Source organism: Eleutherodactylus coqui, chromosome 2, assembly GCF_035609145.1.
Source record: "Eleutherodactylus coqui strain aEleCoq1 chromosome 2, aEleCoq1.hap1, whole genome shotgun sequence".
NCBI classification, from domain to species: Eukaryota; Metazoa; Chordata; class Amphibia; order Anura; family Eleutherodactylidae; genus Eleutherodactylus; species Eleutherodactylus coqui.
Genome location: NC_089838.1, coordinates 212,345,375 through 212,367,531, shown reverse-complemented (window position 1 = coordinate 212,367,531; position 22,157 = coordinate 212,345,375). Strand labels below are relative to the sequence as shown.

The 22,157-nt window shown below is 40.5% G+C and overlaps 1 protein-coding gene across 7 annotated transcripts in view; it reads left to right on the top strand.

Annotated features, from left to right (window-relative positions):
* AP3B2 (adaptor related protein complex 3 subunit beta 2) overlaps positions 1 to 22,157 on the top strand; it is a 78,599-nt gene that overhangs the window by 44,169 nt on the left and 12,273 nt on the right. For 2 of the 7 annotated variants that reach the window (XM_066592444.1, XM_066592441.1), the window contains exons 16-27: positions 1,214 to 1,400; positions 6,083 to 6,201; positions 8,895 to 9,006; positions 9,266 to 9,425; positions 10,513 to 10,702; positions 11,337 to 11,409; positions 11,929 to 12,035; positions 13,264 to 13,495; positions 14,999 to 15,083; positions 15,186 to 15,283; positions 16,275 to 16,413; positions 22,031 to 22,069. In XM_066592444.1, coding sequence (XP_066448541.1) covers positions 1,214 to 1,400; positions 6,083 to 6,201; positions 8,895 to 9,006; positions 9,266 to 9,425; positions 10,513 to 10,702; positions 11,337 to 11,409; positions 11,929 to 12,035; positions 13,264 to 13,495; positions 14,999 to 15,083; positions 15,186 to 15,283; positions 16,275 to 16,413; positions 22,031 to 22,069 — 1,541 coding nt within the window. Of the gene's footprint in view, positions 1 to 1,213; positions 1,401 to 6,082; positions 6,214 to 8,894; positions 9,007 to 9,265; positions 9,426 to 10,512; positions 10,703 to 11,336; positions 11,410 to 11,928; positions 12,036 to 13,263; positions 13,496 to 14,998; positions 15,084 to 15,185; positions 15,284 to 16,274; positions 16,414 to 22,030; positions 22,070 to 22,157 lie in introns of all 7 variants that reach the window. The other 5 variants (XM_066592443.1, XM_066592440.1, XM_066592445.1 and 2 more) reach the window with 3 other exon arrangements.

The following is a 22,157-nucleotide window of genomic DNA, read 5'->3' as shown; positions in this document are numbered from 1 at the left end:
AATTGAAAATAAAAATAAATAAGGGGAGCTCAAAAACAGATGATGACTTAGGTTTATACGGGTGTAATTAAAGTTGAGGTGGGGTAGGAGACATCAAAGTGCTGCTCAACCCCTGTATGCCTGGAAGGCTCTCCAAATAAACAATAGCCCAGTAAGTGATCCAACAGTGTTTTATTAATTGTTCAACGTGTTTTGGGAATGGGAAACCTAATCTACAATAAAACACATATGCAGATTTGTATAGATTAACAGTAAGCGAAGTCCACATATGATTCCATAATACTTAAGCAGCGTCTAAAGTCCGGATGTCACTTATTAGGGAGAGCTGCAATTTATATTTATTGCTACCTCATTTTCCTTTGTGTTTGATATCCCTGATGAACCCTCTTGTGAATGCAAAATACTTTGAGATGCTTCTAAGGTTTGGCACCTAGGGTGTGATAAGGGTTGTTAGTGGACAACCACTGTGTGACTGGAGGTGCCCTTATCAGGGTGAGTGCCCCGCAGTTAGGTAGGTGCAGAGTCAGGGGTATCGTAGGCATATCTTGTGCCATCTTGCCATTCCTTATGTTTATGGCTGCTGCACCTTTCGTTAGCTAAGTATTATTGGAGTTATCACATCCTGTGAAACCCCATGAACCATGAGTAAGACCCCCTAGGGGGCTACCCTCTCACATCCTTAGTATCAGGTTACCTTTCTTCGTTATGGAATATCTATGTATTTGTCGGGTGTTTTCATATATATTTAAGTAAGGTATATTTATTAGGGAAGGGGTCTTTTTTTTCTGCAGTGTTTAGGAGATGTACAGCTGGCCTATGGGGACAAACTATTGCATTCGCAATTGTTGGTCCCCATAAACAGATTCTTGGCTCATGTAAAAACAATTAAATGAGGGCTAATTAACATGTGTGTCAATTTACACTCATTGCATGGGGCTGAGAATTAGGTCCATGTAATTCAAGTAAAGATAAAAGATCCTCCTCCAGTAAAACTGGAGTACTGTAGCATATTCATCATTACACGAGTCTGAGATCTCATCCCAAAAAACACTTTTACATTTCACTGCATACAGACTTATTCTCCTTGACAGTTTCCAATTTTCAATCTATGTGTTGCTTGAACTAGCTGCCTATTATCATGTTGGTATTGCTACTATATATGTTTGTATATTTGTCCTGAATAAAGTATTACCCCTGTCTTATGTGTTCTTAGACAAAGCTTCTCACTCAGTATGTTCTGAATTTGGCCAAGTATGACCAAAATTATGACATCAGAGACAGAACAAGATTCATCCGCCAGTTGCTTGTACCCACGGAAAAAAGTGGAGCACTTAGCAAGCATGCCAAGAAGCTCTTTCTGGCTCAAAAACCTGCACCTATTCTGGAGTCTCCATTTAAAGGTATTATTCATCTTCTACAACTGTCATATGGGAGTATCCTCTAAGAATAATGATTAATTGGTCTGAAGGCGGACTGTCCCACTAGAGTACCATAATGGGTTCCTGCAGTAGACAATGCTATTTAATGATCACTTGGAGCTTATTACTTGCTGTTAGGAACACTTTTTACAGAATTCACAAATAACCAGAGTCATAATTAATGAATCATACAGTGTGTTCTGTTCAAACCTACCACATATCAATCAATCAATATGATAAAATTATGGCAGATGATGGATTGTAAATAAAGAAGAGAAAATCTCAAATAATTTGTGGCTTCATTTATCAAGCCTGTCTAATAGTAAAATTGTCTTTGTTGACCCTTAGCAACCAATCACAGCCCAGCTTTCATTTTACCAGAGCAGTATAAGAGGCATATTAATCATTGCCATCTGAGCATGCTCAGAGTGCATAACATATGCTCTGGCTGTTCATCATTGCCAGGAGCATTTCTGGAGCACATGTTCTGGCTGTTCATCAGTACTGGAGGACACTCCAATCTAGCATACTCAGAGTATGCTGGCTATGCTTCATCCAAAAGCAAGGTTAAAAGCAGAGTATCAGATGGCAGCTTCCAGTACAAAAGCTCTTATCCAATTTATCTTGGACGAACAGTTGTGCAGCATAGAAATGGATGCAGAAACTGCAAAGATGTACCAGTTATTATAAAGCCAGTTCCCAGTGTGATGATTATTTAGAAGTATGTATAAGTTAACCCCTTAATGACATGATGATGTTTTTGAATTTTCATTGCTCAAAAACCATAACTATTTTATTTTTGTTTTAACTTGCCATATGAGGACCTTTTCATTTTTATTGGTACATTTTGGAGCACATAAGACTTTTTATCACCTTTACATTATTTTCTTTTAGGATATGAAATGAAAAAAACTGATTTTTTTGCATTATTTTTCACAGTGTTTGCCTTGCAAGATAAAAAGTATGTTCAATTCTTTGTATGGGTCATAATGGATGCAGCGATACCAAACACCTATTTTCTTTAACGCTATTTTTTGTTCAGTAGTAATTTATTTCCAAACACATCATCATCATCACGGTATTAGTGTTACTTGACACCACCAGGTATTCCTGGTGGAACCAACATTGACAGGGGGGTGATGCCCCCTCTACCTCATTGGTAGGACAGGCATTTGCAGGCACAAACCCCCCAGAGCAACAGACTTACCCGGCAGTAGCGGGGAAGGCCGAACACCCACCCCCCATGACAGAAGAAATGCTGCGCGCCGTGGACAAAGTGAACAGGCATGGGACAGAGATCACTGCTGCCTTGCGCCTATCGGAAGCTGGGGTTGTGAGAGGGGTGTTCCTTCTGTCAAACCCCTAGCTTACGGTGGCGTCAAGACACATTAATACCCATCTTCACTATCCGCACTACTCATTATCCTGGATAAAATGGTTGCAATAAGTGCTTTTTGCTTAGGATGCATTTTCTTTACAACTTCTGACCACATGATGTGTCATCTGGCTGCTGCTCAAGCTGTTCATCATTTCATCTGTTGGAGCATGAGCAGTCTGCACTCCAACAGGTCACACAATTCACTCTTTGTTGTCATAGGTTACTCTGGCTTGGAGTGTATTAATTAATACACCTAAGAGAAGACGTGTTACAATATTGATTGATTAAAATGTGGCAGGTTTGAACAGAACACCCTGTATAAGCTGTTTAGGATGCAGTTAAAAATCAACATTCTTGTCTTTTGTATAGTTTAATGATGGGATTCAGAATAATTTCTTCTGGGATCCCAAGATACCCCAGTCTGACAGGGAATGTATCATCCAAAAAATGACATTTAAATTAGGTTTTTCTTCTAAACATTGTTTTTTTTTTACATTGCACTTATCTTTAAAATATTCCAGTTTTCCCACTTAGAGTAGGCTGACACTACCTGTTTTCTGCAGCTAGCTTGTCTGCTTTATCATATAGGCTGTAACAGAATGAGCAGTTATCTCGCTATCATTAGAGGCTGGATGAGTTAATGACAGCTCTCTTGTACTGCTAGGGGCCTATATAAATCAGGATAGTCACACTATACATACAGATAAACCTATGCATGCATATTGCCTGCCATTCCCTGTTCTCTATGACATTTCTCTGTCAATTAACTCCCATTCAGTTTAGCTTCCATAACAGCATATTGCACACACCCTAATACTCTGTCAGTGCAGACAATATGGGAAGGAAAGTGTGTGTCTCCCGTATGACCGCCCATAACAAAGTTTAAAAAGAATAACTACAATATGTAAAATAAAAACAGCAAACACAGTAAGATTTTTCTCCTTAAATTAAAATTAAATTAATTAAACTAAAATTAAAGTTACCATACAGTTTGAGAACAGAAATATGTCCTGGGGCAGGGGGTATATTACTACCGTTAACAGGGGCGTACCTAAATACTCAGGGACCCGGGTGCAAAAGTTCAGCTCGGGCTTACCCATGTACCCATACCTAAATGGTTCATACAGCTGCAAAACGAATTTCCATACATGATCTAGCCTCTTGGTGTAATCTTTTCTGCACTACATGGAAATTAGTTTGCAGCCCCTCAGGCCACTCTCACACACACTCCACTTTTTACCATTATTAGCAAGGCATCCTGAGGGCTGTGCTAACAGCGGTACAATGCTCCCATTGATTTTAATGGGGTTACTCAGACCTGAGCTTGAACGCGGTGTTTCTAACGGCGCAATCTTTGAGAGCTGTCTGCTCTATTTTTGTGTTTTCACGGTTTCTAACGCACCTCCTCACGCATCACAATGATAGGGTGCATTAAAAAGCGCTGTCAAATGCTGTACCATGCATTCAAAAACGCCGATCGAAATTGCTGTAAAAATGCCACGATTTCAAGCTGGTTTTGTGAACGCATGTGTGAGTGGCCAAAGGGTGTATTCCTGTTTTTTGTTGTACATTTGAACCACAATAAAGAAAAACACATTTAAAAAACTGCATGCGGTATTCAAAGACTACAAATGTTTTTTGGAAACTGCATACACTATTAAAAACCACGTTTTTGATGCGTTTTTTAATTGTGTGTAAAGTGTGCAATTATATACTGTATATACAGGGAGATGTCTAACTTATACCAGCCGTAGATAGATATGAGAAAGAGAGATAAATATAGGAGAGTTATATGAGCGATAGATATATGAGAGAAAGATAGATATGAAAGAGAGAAATAGGTATGATATAGATATGAGAAATAGATAAGAGCGAGATGGAATTCTCGCGACATTGCCCCCCCCCCCTCCTCCGAAAAACCGTGAGAATTCCGCTGGAAAAGCGCAGCTTCATAACCCGTGGGTTTTGAAGCGGTTTCGCCGTCGGCATTCCACTGTGGCTTTCTCTCCCCATAGGGTGGAGAGAGTCCGCTGCAGAATTGCAAAAAGAATTGACATGCTGCGTCTTCGTTTTCTGCGCTGCATGTCCGTTTCTGCACAGCTTGGCTGCAGCGTGTGGACTAGATTTTTGCAAAATCTTGTCCACTTTGCTGGCTAATCACGGGATTTGGAGCCGCGGGCAGAATTGCCGTGCGAACATTCCGCACGAAAATTCCACAACAGTTCCGCCCCATGTAAACCCAGCCTGAGAGACAGTTAGATATGAGAGAGATAGGCAGTCAGATAGATATGAGATAGATAGATATACAGACAGATAGATACTTACCTTGGGGCCCGGACCACTTCTCTGTGTGAGGAGAGCAGCTGTACACAGTGTCAGCAGGAGGGGAGCAGCAGGGAGATGACAGCATCATCCCTGCTCCACTCCATGCCTTGCGTCTGTCTCCTCCCTCCGAGTCCTTCCTCCTCCTTGTCATCGGCTCATGCTGTCAGCTACAACCTTAATGTGTAACTGTATATGGCGGAGGGCAGCCTCTGAGCGACCCCTAACGGTACGCCTATGATATATCTTTACTATTCTTCTCTGCCGCCCCTGCAATCTGGCTGTTTCATGCGCTGATTTTGGCATCCTAGATGACTGCAGTAAGTTTCTATCTACACAATGCAGACAAAAAAAACCCGTTCCCCGTCCAGTCTCAGGACAACATTTTGTCCCGAAACCAGAGGGTTGCTTTAAATACACAAAATATGCCTCTTGCCCACATAGCAGACATTCTTAAGATGGTAACAGTCAGTGAGATATATATCGGGAAATGCCTGTTATCATATGCTTGACTGAAATTTAGTCTATGCATGGCTACTCCTGCAAAATGTCTGCGTGTATATATAGCATTTTGCTTATACTTTGCAGCTTTAGAAAGGGTATTGCATTGGTATTGCTTTGTTTTTTGTATTTTAAATATATTGTATCTTCAAATTTGAGTCTCATCATTACTGCTTCAACTACGTAGCAATATGGGGGAGGAAGCAGTAGGCCAAGACTGCGCATACGCTTGCAATAGACGTCAGTACAGTTTATGTGACTGGGTACGCACAGCTGGTGACGACCTCACTCGCCGGCATCTGTATTCTTCATTCTGAGGCCACCAACCGGAAGAGTTGCTGCCTTCTGAATGTGATTTTTATAAATAATGTAACAAGAGATTGTGATAAGGATTCTGACTATGTAAGAGGACTTCAGAGCGGACTAGTGCTTTAAAAAAAATATTTTTTTCTCATTCACACAGATCGGGATCACTTTCAGTTGGGCTCACTTTCTCACCTGCTGAATGCCAAAGCTGTTGGATATCAGGAGCTACCAGACTGGCCAGAGGATGCTCCTGATCCATCTGTGCGAAACGTGGAGGTGAAGGAAGCTGTGCGTGATAACCTGAGTATATAGGGATGTGGGCAATGCCGAACGCTGTCCTCACTGCAGTGCAATGCTGCTTTTTATCCTGCATAAAAACCTCCCCCCTTCTTAGCGCTTGCTCTATGTATTGTTTTGGGCTATAGTTTCAGGCTTGTGCTTCTGCCGTTAAAGATTCTTTTTCCATCCGCACTGTGTCCAATCTATTAATCAGATAATGAGGGTTTCATCCAGCAATGCTATCTGCAGTATACAGTGTTTTATATTGGATAATGAAATATATTATGAATCAACTATCTTCCCTTGTATTCAGGAAGAGGAAGATTCCGAGCCCACAGAGTGTTACATCAGCCTGCTGGGGGAGTTGAAAGAGGTGTCACTGTGTGTTATTGAGTGTGCACTTTATGCCAGCTAGTCTGCTCTTTCTACCTGCACTACATCTCCACCTCACTTTCTAAAGGTGACATCACAAGCGTGATAAACACAATTGTCCTCAATTTAGTTCAAAAGAGAATCATATAAACAGACAATTGAACTACAACTGAAAAATCTGATTCTGCCAGTGATTTTACCTTTTGGATCCATCCTATGTTAACTGAGACCCAGGATGCATGGATTTACGTTTGCTGTTATATGCTGCGTGGCCTTATTGCTGATTTTAATCTTTATTTTGTAAACCTCCCTTACAATGTAGCTATCTATTTTTATAGCTTCTTTGCAGCTTACTTTGTATCACAGATTGTAACTATTGTTTTCTAAAGCTTCCTATATAATGTACTCTTGTTTCATTTCATTTGGAATCCAATACCATTCTTTCCCGTTTTTATAATGAATAGATTTTTCTGCGACCTGATCTACCCCATAGCAATATTGAGCATTAACATATCTACAATATATTTCCTTCTGTATTACCTACATGTTAGCCAAAGAGCACTTCCCCACTTCCTATATCAAAATCTTTTATATGTGAACTGGTGCTATAGCAGAAAGATGGCAGATATGACGATCCTGCTACGTATAACTGAGCAGCAATACTTATCATTGTAACACTAATACCGTAGCTCGATACTCACCTAGAAGGGAAACAAAATTAGAAATCACCTGCCCGTGGCACCGGGGAGAGTGAGAGCGGGGTCGGGAGCGGACATGGGAGACTGGTGGGGGGAGCGGGGTCAGTACGGCGGCGCCAGGAGGCGAGATGGGAGCCAAGCAGAGAAAGTGACAGTCGGGGCAGGGAGCTCAGCAGGGAGAGTGACAGCGGGGCCAGGAGCGGAGATGGCAGTAGTAGGACCAGGAGTAGGAGGGCGAGGAGATGTGTGAGCTGTCAGTGGGGAGAGCCGATATGTGTCTCTGGGGAGCTGTGTGCAAAGCATCAGTCAGTCCGCAGCTGTCGGAGTGACCTGCCCATCCACTGTAACTCAGCCTGGCTATCCCATGTCTCCACCCACACTTCCAGTGGAGACATATTACACCAGTACCATCACCACTAATATTGGCAGAAAAGTAGAGTTGTCAACCTAATTTTCCTCGGACAGATCTAAAAAAAAAAAAAAAACAGCAAACATTTTTTACGGACATATTGAAAAACCATAGAAAATGATAAAGAATACAAGCCTATTGCTCAGAATACTGGTATGAACACATTAGAAGCATTTAGGCTAGGACTACACAGGGGCTTCAGATACACTGGGGGTCATATGACCAAAGATCGCTGTGTAGCACTGTGACATCGCACTGCCACTGAACTCAGTGGATTCACATTGCGAGTCACTGTGCCATAGGTTGTCATAACAGCAACGTCGTGATCTCAAAAAATCCAACAAGGTTAGATATTTAATGACAATGATGTCATGGCCACCTGAGACTCACATTGTGACTCTATTGATCCCACTGGCAGTGTGATGTTGCAGTGCTACACAGCGATCTTTGGTCGCGCACACTGTTACATTAGAATCACTGTTTAGCCCTGCCTTACTGTGATGTGTAAAATAATAATTAGAATTACCTAACCTGTACAAACTCACTCAGCTTCAAAAAATAGTCACAGACACATCATTTATTTCTCATGAATACTAGAAAAAGGTCCCTTATTTTTATGGACTTAATTTACAGGCTGTTGGCAACCCTGCATTGAGACAGAAAGTTACAAGATGTGGCTGATTGATACAGGAACGATATGGTCGCCTACTATTATAGGCAGTTCAAAGATAACCATAAAAGTTAGATCTTGAAAGGATCCTCTGGTAATAAAGAGTGGCAAACAAAGAAAACAAGATTTAGATAGGATGGATTTGTCAAACCTTTGATTTGTTTATCTCAGATAGGCAGTGCCAGAGGTGCCTGGCAGGCAGTAATGCCCCCCTGCGCCACTGAAATAATGTGAGCATGAATATTAATTCGAGTTTTGGAGCTTGACAATTAGATTCAATCCACTGGTTATGTGATTGGAAAAAGATGTTTGCAGATTAAACACACACATCTTTTAACCAGTTTATTTTCCCTAAATATGACAGGCGCAAGACTTAGTTGTATTTTTTTATTTCCCTTTTTTTCATTTTTTGTTGAGATTTTGTCCTTTTTGCTACATTTGGCCTGAGACATGAATCCTACTTTAATTGATTTTTGTCAGCTTTGGCATGTAATTTCTACTTTACCTTTCCTGTGTATAGTAATTCAGTTGACCCTTCCAGGTGCCTGAATGGACTAAGTGCCCAAGCAGGGAGAAGAGGAAAGAGAGGGAAGAGAAACCATTCTATTCTGATTCAGATGGTGAATCAGGACCGACTGAGTCTGCAGACAGCGGTGAGAGACTGGTTAAAAGTCAACACTTTTAGTGCTGATTTGAATTACAGATTTATGAAACTATTGTAAAAGAAAGATAAGAACCTGAATATGAAAATGACTACTAATGCCTACTTTCCTTTGCATCAGTTTTCGCACTGTATTCTACTATGTGTATTGTGGAGGATTACCGCTTATTATTTTGCCATATTAGACACAAGTGTATTTCATTTTTAAATTCATATATGTTGGCAAATACCTTACAATATTTTTCTTATAGAACCAGAATCCGTGAGCGAGTCAGAAAGTGCTGGAAGTAGCAGTGGTAGTGGTTCAGGTACTGAAAGTGAAGAAGAGGAGGGAGAGAGTGAAGATGAAGAAGAATCTGAAAAAGAGGAGAAGAAAAAGGAAAAGAAGGATGAACCACAGAGTGAGGGGAGGTACGGAGAGTTGTGAGAAATACAACAATGGCCCAGATGTGCTCATCAGGGCAATAATTGTTTGATGCATATGGCCATCCAATCTGTAAACCCTTGGTCACATAACACACTTTTCTAGAGTCTTGTCTCATTAGAAACAAGAGAGAGTTTTGTTCTTATGTATTGGTAAAAAGCTGGCGGTTTAATGACGAGTGTATAATGGCATGGATCGGGGGCGTGAGGGGGACTCCATCCACTACCCCCTTGTTCTGCCATGTATTAAGCCCTGCCAGTGACTATAAGGCAAATATTAACAGAAGTTTTGCAAAGTAATATGTGAGCACATAAACAATTGTATGTTCAAGTCCTCCAGTTACAATAAGAAGAAAACTTAAGAATAAGCTTATTAAAATTTAAAATAATATATTTTATAGTTAAAAACTATTTTCTGATTTTTCATATAAAAAATCTACACAGAAACATAAAATGGTATCGCCACTTCTGAAAAAGTCCAGACTGTTTAAATATTACAGTATTCATGCCACATCTTGAACGTCATACAAAAAACATTACTCAATGCCAGAATTTAATTCTTTTGGTCAACCCGTCACCCCTCCAAAAAATTGAAGATAAAGTGATCAAAACGTCGTATGCATCCCAAAATGGTACCAACACAAGCTATAGGTTGCTTTGCAAAAAATCAGGCCTGACACAGCCTCATCAGTGGTAAAATGAAAAAACTATGTTTTAAACAGTAAAACAAACAAACCTATATAAATTTAATAAAATTGTAACTACCCACAGAATAAAAAGAATATTTAATCTTTTTGCACATTGTGAACACTGCAAAAACGAAACCCCCCCCCCAAAAAAAAATTGTGCAATTGTAGTTTGTTTTCATCCCACCCCATGTAACATTTTTGTAAATTTTTTCAGTACATTACGTGGTACCATTAAAAAAAAAAAGTTGTCTTGCTAAATACAAGCCCTCATACAGCTATGTCAACAGAAAGATAAAAGGTTATGACTTTTGAAGGGTAGGGATAAATAAAAAAAAGTTGATCTTTAAAGGTTAACGTTAATACAGACATTCTTGATTAATGAACAGTGACGAAAGTGATCAGGAACGAAAAGCTGTAGCAAAAGGGAAGAAAACCCCTGTAAAAGCATCAAAGAAATCGGCCTCAGAAGAAAGCAGCTCAGAGAGCGAATCTGAGAGTGAATCTTCTTCAGAAGAGGATGATGAGGCAGAAGAAGAGAAAGAGCAGCCACAGCCTGAGCCTAAAAGAAAGAAGCCTGTAAGTTGCAATCTCATTTTCTAAAGCAAATACAGACACCAGACTGGTCACCCTACAAACCCCAAAACAAGCTTCTCTCCTCATTCCTGTAGCTTGGAGTCCTCTTCACTTCTAGGCACACCTCAGACAATGTCCTAACACCAGAGAATAGGGTTGTCATCTATGGCAGTACCTGGGACTGGAGAAGACTGCAAGAACAAGGAGATTGGGCCAGTAATCCTACATTAATACAATTGCCCCTCAACACAGTTTCTGTGGTAGATTCATGCAACAGCATCATACAAACTGAGAAACTGACTACAAAATTAATCCATAACACCAAAAAGATCTGACCTGGTCAGAACCGAGATCACATGACCATCTGAGGAAAAGGAGCCTGGGAGATTCAGACAGAAAGAAAGGACTAAGTAAGGTGACACTAGCTCACTTATATATATATACTGGGGGATAGCTACATAATACATGAATTAGAAAAATCACAGGAGTGACCCTTTAATATATTTTTAAAACTTTTTTACAATATTTTGATTGATTTTTTTTTAGATTTTCTCTAAAACAATTCCTTGTGACTTGACTTATTTTAGAAAAACGCTCCTCGTATGTATGAGTGATATCCATTTCTTTCCCTACTTAGTCTACGGTTACCAAACCAGCCATGAAGCAGTCCAAGGAGCCCAAGGAGATGTCTTTACTGGATCTAGATGACTGTAAGTGATATGTTGACTTGTGATTGGTTTGTGTCACTCGTGTTTGTCTAACATAAAATACATTTGTTACACATCTCAGTTTGGCAGTTCAGTTTTTTTTTACGAAATACATTTTTTTTGCAAGTAGAACATATACTGCTTTAAAAGAATTTCTACAGACACCATAATATTTTATGGAAGCTTAACATCTAACTTGCAGAAAAACTATTTTGTAAATAACCTCTGAAAACATCCTTCCATCTTTACTTAATGATAAAACAGAAATTCTAAGATTGAAGATTAAATGTTGATCTGTATTATCTGTGAAAACAAAGTAATGCCGGCGTAGCCCTCTAGTCAGATTCTTCATTGCATGAGATATATCACTTTAGTCAGACAAAATTCCATACATTATAGTAAATAAGCAAGAAAGGTTTACAAATGGCTCAACCAGCAGTCAAACACAGATACCATATTTCTTTCAAGAAATATAAGCCGATTCCTATTAGAAAATAAATAAAATGTTTTTTTGTTTCCTAGTCTCGGTGTCCTCTGCTCCTCCTACAACTTCAGGAAGCATTGTCTCATCCAGCCTTGTGACTGATCTTGAAGGATTATCATTAACAGACACTTCTCTAAGCCCCACAGTGAGTAACATGCCTGATTTTTAGCAACTCTATTAACCCTTTGCAATCCAATTTCCCTGCCCCCGCACACTCCCTAGCTCTTATTTATTTTTGGGTGGGAAAGCGCATTGTAGATTCCATGCAATCACTCAACAAAAACACATAAAAATGACCCGTCATGATGATTTTATTAGCAATTTTTTTGAAAATTAAACGTGAGTTATATGTTTCACATCGGGAAGTTCATTTGCAATAATTCGGTAAATATATGTATATTGATATTACATACATTTATATAATAAGACTCGTCTATCTATCCATCTATCTATCTATCTCAGTGTGATACAGAGGCATCATTAAAGGAGATGTCCCGCGCCGAAACGGGTTTTTTTTTTTTTAACCCCCCCCCCCCCGTTCGGCGCGAGACAACCCCGATGCAGGGGTTAAAAAAACCACCCGCACAGCGCTTACCTGAATCCCGGCGGTCCGGCGTCTTCATACTCACCTGCTGAAGATGGCCGCCGGGATCCTCTGTCTTCATGGACCGCAGGGCTTCTGTGCGGTCCATTGCCGATTCCAGCCTCCTGATTGGCTGGAATCGGCACGTGACGGGGCGGAGCTACACGGAGCTACATGGAGCCCCATAGAGAAGAGGAGAAGACCCGGACTGCGCAAGCGCGGCTAATTTGGCCATCGGAGGGCGAAAATTAGTCGGCACCATGGAGACGAGGACGCCAGCAACGGAGCAGGTAAGTATAAAACTTTTTATAACTTCTGTATGGCTCATAATTAATGCACAATGTACATTACAAAGTGCATTATTATGGCCATGCAGAAGTGTATAGACCCACTTGCTGCCTCGGGACAACCCCTTTAAATTGCATACTATGTGTATAGCATATGTTTCTAACACTATGCAGAAGAGAGCTCAGACGTCGGAGCTCTCTTCTACATATGTATATCACATTATGAAGAGCAGAGCTCTGCCGTTGGAGCTCTCTTCTGCAAACTGTAATATACATATGCAGAAGAGAACTCAGAAGTTGGAGCTCTCTTCTGCATAGTGTTAGAAACATATGTCGGACCTCACTTGACATGGAAGATGTACAGGTAAATCTCCGTGTCGGACGAGGTCTGACGCTGGATTGGAAAAGGGGGGGGGGGAAGTATCATTAACTTATAATGCTTAGTTTATTCTGTTTTACATTTCAACAAGGGCTCTTCTATTTCTGTCAATTTTCCACCTCAGGCAATCAGTCCTATATTCTCTTCTGGCCGCGCATTTGAGCTATTACATCGGATGACAGGAGAGGGTCTCTCTGTAGAATATATATTCAGCCGACAGCCCTTTACATCCGATAATCGCATGGTGTCTGTTCAAATAAAGATCTCCAACAACACTGATAGCGAAGTGCGAAATATCCGTACAAATGAGCCGAAGCTACTGTGTGGCATGAGGATGCAGGAGTTCCAGGAAATAGGTAAATTTTTTTTTTTTGTTAAATAAGATTAGTCATATTTACATGGACATCGCCTGCTCTCCTCAGCAGCATAGAATTTTCCTCTCAACAAAGCATCTTCTCCTAGTATTTATAATGGATGCACCTTTTATTGCCATATCTTTAGCATAGGGCAGATGGAATATATTTTTAAAAGTCTAATAAAGATATAAATAACTCAAAAAAGAGCTTCTCAGTAAACTGTCCCTATGTATTACAATGATCCCGGGTTGTCCCACACATGCTATATCGCTGCATAATAAGCAGACATCTACTTACAGTGATCAACTTTCTACATTATCCCGCTGTTCCAATCACTATTGGTATGGTCTACTTATAATCATATGTTTTATGATTACAGTGACTGAGGTCACACAGCCTGCAGTGCCTGCAATCTCCTTTTTTATTGGCAATCTGTGTGTGACAAGGGTCCGTTACTTGTGGACAGAAACATCGCACTAAATTTCAATTGCTTTATTTATGAATCAACTATCGCCTTGAATTCCCTTCAGTGTTTCTACTAAGCTGTGCACTCAGGAAAAGAAAGAGTTAAAATGATATTAATGAAGCTTAATTCGCCCAAAAACATCTCTGCCTGATGTGGAGCGTAGAATTCTTACCTCCTTTAAAAAAAGTTATATAACCGGTTTTGAAGCATAGGTTCAAGTTCCCTTCTTCAGTAACACTTCCCCTAAAAAAACAGCGATAACAACAAAGGACCAAAAGCAAGAAATAAAAGATTAGAAAGAAACGAGAGGAGAAATACACAAAGGGAAAGAAGGCCATCTATGATACTTCTCATATTTTTATCCATGTTCACCATATGGGATAAACCGTTTGATATTTCGATAGTTCAGAATTTTTACTCATGCGGCATCACCAATTACGGTTTTTATTGTTTATACTTTTTACAAATACATGGGAATGGGAGCTTTTAATATTTTTTTACGTGTTGGAAAATGTTAATAAACTTGTTTTTAGTCCCACTAGTGGACTTTATCAAGCCGCTGTTTTATTGCTTGGTATACCTCTGTACTGTAATGTGTTGTGCCTGTCAACATAGCGCTGCCTCTACTTTTAACACGTTGCGTTCGGGGGCAGTGGGGTGACAGAGGTGCTTTCTGTCTAACCACTTAGATGCCATGGAACCACCTGGATGCACCATGACAGTTATAATGAACAAGGTGGATATAGAGAAGAATGGACATTTTGTTACAGAAATCTCTTGGGTTGTTTCTATACTAGGCGCATGGATTTCTGCAAACCTCATTTACATGAATTGTAAGCTGGCAGAGATTTCTGCATGGACTACTAATGGGGATACGTAGTGTTACATGGCAGCTATTCAGATGAATGGTTGTCTATGTAGTACTAGGACACCTCAAGTATTCTAGAAAAGGAGCCGTTTGTACATAGACAACCCCTTTAATAAATTAATGTAAATATGTTCTCTGATATGTAATCTGGCACCATGTTATTTCACAGAATCACTGCCACCAGGTGAAAGTGCCACTGTGATGATGGGCATTGATTTCTGTGACTCTACGCAAGCTGCCAACTTCCAACTGTGGTGAGAGCATATATTATATTTCTAAAAATATTTATTTTTGGAAATTCTGTGTGAGTAACAATGGAAAGAAATATAGCCTAACGGTACATTTTCATTTTGCAGCACACACACCCGCCAGTTTTACGTGTCCATCCAGCCTCCAGTGGGAGAGCTCATGCTTCCTGTGTTCATGAGCGAAAATGAGTTCAAGAAAGAACAGGGTAAGTAAAGAAAGGTGTGGAGAGATTACATATTGACCAACCTTATTTTCTAGTAGGTCTAGTTTTCCTTAAATTACTGTTTGTACTCTAAGGCTGCCTGTCCACGGGCGATTGTTCATTGCGTTACCTGCGGCCATAATCCGGCTGCGGGTAACGCAATAAACGCTTTCCATAGCATTGCTATGGAAGGCGCAGCCGTGGCGGCCACGAGCGGAGAATCATAGCGATTCTTGGATCGCAGGATCTAAATTGCGGCATGCCACAATTCTACCCACGTTGAGCCTATCTGTAAGATAGGCTCACCACAGAGAACTGACAGCAGCACCCCTCTTCCCCCGTGGCAGAATATTGCTGGCTATATTCCGCAACGGCCGTGGACAGGGGACCTAAAAGGGAATAAAAGAACTATCATGTAAGTGAGAAATAAGTAGGTTTACATTATTGCTTGGTTAGGCTATGTTTACAGTTACCTTCACCCTGCGTTCAGGATATATGGCAGGAAATGCTCCCAACCAATAGGGAAATATGTCCTATAAGAATGCAACCCCAAAGTAGGCCGAAAGAATGTCCTTTTGTGATATGTTTGTGCAGTATATGTCATTGTACCTTTATTTTATAAATTATTGGAAAGTTGTCTAACACTTGTCAATAAAAGGGGATCCTGAAACAAAGCATACAGTTTTGGGTTAAGGGCTATATATGTTTGGCGCATACAACTAGATTATTTCCTGATGTATTTGCCAAACTGAGAAAAAGCCAAGTATTAGCAGAATCTAATGTCTACATTTTTTTTCTGCTTTTCCAAGATGGTCATTTCTTGCCAGGTGAGAGTATACTTTCTATAGTTAGTCAAGCTACATAAACTGTATGCACAGGCTGTGAAAAAGTAAAATAGTATATTTAGCAAATGCTTATATGCAAATTGGTACTATCCTCTGCCTTACTTAAATATTCTAAAGCAAATATATTACTATGTTTTTCTGTAATGCAGGTAAACTTACTGGTATGAATGAGATCACAGAACGATTGTCAGTGTCTGAGAAGTATCAAAGTGACCATTTACTTGTACAGCGGGTCACATCTGCTGCTAACATGAACCGCGTTCCTTGTGGTGCAGATAAAGAATACAGGTAAAAATAAGGGAAAATGGGAACATTCCTGAAGAAATGCTTATTAATTTGTATACCATAAGAACAAACATTTAAGAAGGCAAAGCAATATAGTAGTAGTAGGTATGTTGATCCTAGTAGAGGGTAGGAGGCTGCTGCCATGAATAGTCCTGGGGACAGAAAGAAAATAAATTACTATGTGTAAAATACTGTGATATAGAGAAAAGTTCAGCTCCCTTGCTCTACTATACACCTATAGGTAGGGGATGTACATTCAAGCCAAAGTGAAGTTACTTACGTCACTGGGGGGAATCTGGATGCAACCATTTTGCCCCATTCCAGCTCAACCTTAAAAGATAGAAGTATCAATTTTATTCTTTCTTCACTCCTTTATTCAAATCACAGCCGGTTCAGTAAAAATAATAGGTATATAGGACAACGCGTTTCGGGGTCCACATACCCCTTTTTCAAGCCTAAATGTAATACATAAACATACTCACTTATATATTATCCTATAGCAGTATTCACAAATGGGGCCACAGTGTTTCCAAATTATGTCAGTCACCGCTATCCTTGGGCATCATCCACAGCGGGACGGATATGCGTTCCACTGTGCATTCCTACTACTTCGGGCATATGACACGTCACGTGCTGACGTTCTACATGTATTTCAGAGCAGGCATATTATCTGATATAGTAAATATGTGAATTTATGACAGATTGGAGAAATATTAAATTCTCTCTCTCTTTATAACTTATATAGATAAAGTTATATGTCTGGTCTATGTTATGAAGAATAAACAAATGAGTGGATATTCACTTATGCATGTATATATAAACACAATACATCACAAGATTGGAAAATTTAAAAATTATTAAATTAAAAAGACTTGTCATGTAATACTTGATATTTAAAAAATGTTGACTAAAATTCCAATATGTAAACAGAGGTATCTATTATTGGTATTTTAGAATAGACCCATACCCCAACATATCTGCCATTATAGGAACTCTATGGATTTTTGGTTCCATTTTGTGATAACTGTAAATGTAATCCCAGATATTCATGTAAAAATCTGCTCTCTATAAGTATACGTAATATATTAAAATATTATGTATTAGATTTATAAAATAATTTATCAATAGATCTAAAATTCATTAATAAATAGCCAAATAAAAGTATAATCTATTCAAAAAGAAAAAATTTCATTAGGAAGTGAAATATATATACATGTTTAATTAAAAATGTTTCTAAAAGTTCGTTTAAGCCATTTGGCTGTAGTGTATTCGATAGGAAGATCTAATACTTGTCTTTCTTTTTTAGAGTATTAAACTGACCTTCCAGTATTTGTTCTATGGGGGTTATTTTCATTAACGAGGCTTCTTTATTGTGACAATTAGTGAAATGTCTGGATACCCCATGTTTCATGTAGCCATTCACAATATTCCATCAATGTTTGTTCACCCTAGCACTTTAGAAACTTTTTAAATAAAATTGCGCATACGCTTGAGTGAAGGAGCCCTAATTGATGAATGTGCTACTTTAATGGCTCATTTTTATTTAAAGACACAGCGTTTCTTCTACTTTCCTGGTAAGATTTTGTCTGTGTTCACAATTATTTTAGCATAACTGCTCAAAAGCTGCCATGATTTCAGCAGAACTGCAGTATATTTTGCCACAACGTGTGAGCACAGCCTTAGGCTCCATCCAGACAGCAGTATTTTTGCAACAGTATTTGGAAGCCAAAACCAGGAGTAGAACATACAGAGAAAACTATAATGGAAAGACTTGCATCTGTTCTGGTTTTGGTTTTTAAATACGAATTCAAAAATACTGCAAATATACCAAAAACTGCAATTTGAATGAGCTCTATGGCTAGCAAATGTTACGAATGTAATGCTTTCCAGATTTAACCAACTCATTGTATAAGTGGATGTTTGTGCAAAACTTCCACCCAGACAGGGAGAATCCGTCTTTCTCACTACCATGTAGGTGGAGCAAAATGCTAACAGCTGCTCAGAGTCTTTGTCACATTTTTTATTTTATAGAGCAGTATAGAGATACTGGCATGCAAGGGGGAGGAGCCCAGGGTGGGCACTTATAGTTCAGCCTCTGCTATTGCTGTTCCAAGTTGTAGGAGAGTCACTGTTGAGAGGAGAGCCAATAAGGAAATGTGCTGGCCAAAATCTAAGCCTGCGAGCCTCCTCATTGGTCCAGTGCTTAGTAGTCCCAACTTCAGGCTGTGCTGATCACATGACATGCTGCCAGGTGGAAGCATTGGGACGTACTCAGTGGCTCCGCCTCTTTCTGCCTTCTCTCTAATTCTCTCTCAGGCTGCAGTTAGGCCAGCACCCAGTGTCCGTCCGCAGTATTCTGAGTCTGTGTGAGTTAATGAACAGACAGCCTAGTGCAGCCAGTAGTTAGACTAGCCAGATTAGCCACCCCAGCTGCATAAATGTACTCATCAGTTCAGTGCTGCCTGCCTCTGTGTCTCAGGTGGGTATTAATTGATTTGAAACCTAGGGGTACGTTCACACTGCAGAATTTTCACATGTGCAAATTCCACCTTTAAAAACTACAGCTTTCTGCCCTGGATCCACACATGGATTTAGCACTGTCACTTGGCAAAATCCACATGCGGCACGTAGATGCATTTCGTTAGTGTTTATGTATTTAATTTGTGGCCCAAGACAACTCCTCTTCTTCCAGTTTGGCCCAGAAAGTTGGACACCCCTGGTTTAAATGTTGCTGGAGTCATCAGGGGTATAGGAGCTATAGTTCCAGCAAGTGTTAGTCGTGACCCTCATATTTGTGCATAATCAGCGAGTCAGGATATTGTTTCTCTTAGACCGGTTTTGTCTATTGTATTACATTCACTCACACGGAATTGAGATTCTGACCTTTTTTAATTCATTGCTACTCTAATATATTTTATCACATATCAATAAAATTTACTTTTTAAGGGGATCCAACAGTGGGTTTCAGCTTATGGCAAAAACTGTGGTGGGAGTGTTAGCAACTGATTCAAGCTCGGTACTGGCCGCCACAAGCTGATATCCAGCTTGGGTGCAACCATTCCAAGAGAAAATGCACTTGGGAGGTTGCCTCTTCTTCTATGCCAATAGAATGGTTTGCTGCTGGTCACCCGTTAGCGGCAGGCTGTGATCTGCTGCATTTGCTTCCTTCTCTCACTGAAGCCCGCTCAATCTGCTGTCTGTTCAGAAACCAAACAGAGATTACAGGAGATTAGAGGAAGAGTAGACACATCCAGAGACCCCTGCTATATGCTTTAGTCCCCCAAGCTCTATGATCTATATTAAAGGCACAATTAACCAACTGTCACATAATGAAGTGAAATAACAGATAACATCATGGGTACACCCCCTTACAAAAGGACCAGGAGAGAACGATATAATAGGTGAGACAATACAATGTTTGGGTATAAACCACCCCTGACTCACACTAACCTTTTATATCATCTGTATGAGGAATCTGCTGTGTATCCTATGAGATGCAGCTTCACACTGCTGTTCCTTGCCTCCTGCTTGTAAGAGCTCATAGGGAGAAATCTATCAATCACACGCAGAAGGCATCCTTGATAGATCTGTCCGTCAGCAGGTGTGGGATTAAAATTTTTGACAAAAGGTTCTCCTCACAGAAAATTATTCATACTCTAATAATCAAATAAATTAATTGCCATATATCACTCAGGCCAGTGATTGCCACAGCTGTCATGTGCGTGTTGTAGATGAGCATGTCACTGCTCGGTCATGTAAGCAAAATCTGGCAAAGAGGACTGAAGCAGTTATCCTGGAGCGGCAGGGGATCGAACCAGTGAGTAAAGCATATTTTTTATTTTATCAATTTTCCTACCTTTTAGAAAAAAAAAGCCTTTAATTAATCATGGTCACTGTGTCCCCTAAAATAGGTAATTACGGACACTCTGCACCCTGACAGTACTCACCTGTCTCAGTTTCTATGCTGTTACCTAGCTATGGAGGTCTAGTTTTTTCTAGCCAGGCTTGGCCACAGCAGGATGTCGCAGGTGGCGCAAAGACGCAATCATACATCCCGCATCCCAGAAGAATAGTTGAATGGTGGGGCAGGGAGCTGAGGTGGGTTCTGTTGCATCCATCAGCCTCCAAGTGTATCAGCTTCCTAAGGACATTGATGGATTTGATGCCAGGAAGAATGGGTTAGGATCCCTCTTCTCACCAGTTCTGCAAACCAGCTACTATTTTAACAAGCAATTTTAGGAGAACAGGAGAGAATTAACCCATAGCCAGATCCCACCTCTGCCTGCCAGCTCTCACAAACAGAAGACCAAGGGATTATTGTATCTTGATGCCACCAGGAAATACTGGTGGAGACAAGACTGACTGCCTGGTGACGCCCCCTGAAGCTGATTGGCTGGAGTGAAGGCTTGGCTGCAGGTCCTGGCAGGTCACTATAATGATCTCGTCCCCTGTTAATAGTGCTTTCGGCTCCTGCATTTTCATCCCTGGCCCTGTAATCCCAGCTCCTGGTCTCCCGTTGTGACTCCTCGGCTGTTAATACTGCTGCCTGCACCTGCACTTTGGTCTCCAGCCCTCTAATCCCCACTCCTCGTCCCCAGCGCTGTGTTCCCCGCTGCTGCTCTTTAGTGCCCGTCTGTTTAGCTCACCGGCCGTTCGGCACTGCTGCTGCTCCTGATGTCCGCTGACAGCCCATGCAACATCTCCCGTTCCGGCTCCCCTCTGCGGTTCCCCAGCCTTTACGTCTGCTTGGCGCTGCTGCTGTTTATTTGGCGGTCTTTCGCCACTGCTGCTTCAGATTCCCGCTGAGCCTCTCCGTTCTCTCCTGTGCGTCGGCGGCAGGAGATCCACGGCAGTGCAACATGTATTGCTGCTTTATGTGTATTAATTGTTGGCTGCCGTGGACGGTTAGGGATGATTTTCCGGTTTGCCTTATATTATTAACTGTAAATGCTTCCATGTTACAGGTGTAACATGGAAGTATTTACAACTAATAAATGTAAGGCTAAAAGGAAAATCATCCCTAACCGTCCACTGCAGCCAACAATCAATACACACTGTGCTGCTAGGACCTTTGCCAAGTCAGCCAATCGGGAGCTAGGGGTGTGACAGGGACGTTCCTGCATCCACGTCCTGTCAAACCCCTAGCCCCCTGGTGATGTCAAGAGTGCAGTGTGAAGCTGCATCTCATAGAATACACTGGGAATTCTGTAGTGTGAGTTTTGTAGCTAAATGATAGCGTTTCTGTGTTACTAACCTTTGTTACTTGCTGCCCTTTGATAGGGCTCACAGCAAAGCAAGTGCAGTGTAATGAAATTCTGCCCCCTCTGTCTCTGGCAAGCCAGAGGCATAATGGGTAATGTAGGCTGCAGGGCTCTACATGAGACGGAATTAATGGAACTCTATCAGAGACGAAGAAGGAGCCAAGAAGGTATAATACAAGGCAAGAACCTCTGTATTATTCTTTGATAGTAGCTTCTCCTGTTCTGTATAGCTAAAAAATTGCAAGAGTGCTTCTTTAACAATTTATTTGCACCAATTACATATGATGTTTTTCCTGATCTCCATATGCAAATTGTTTTTTATACTTCGGTCTGTGTTAATCAGTTTTTTCCTAATACAGTGACACAGATATTCCAGAGACAGACCCCACATCTACAAGGTAGTGCCTGCATGGTGTGTTATGAAGTAGAATATCCAGTCTTTAGAAGATTTATTCCTCCTTCAATATTTTAAGTCAAATAATCAAG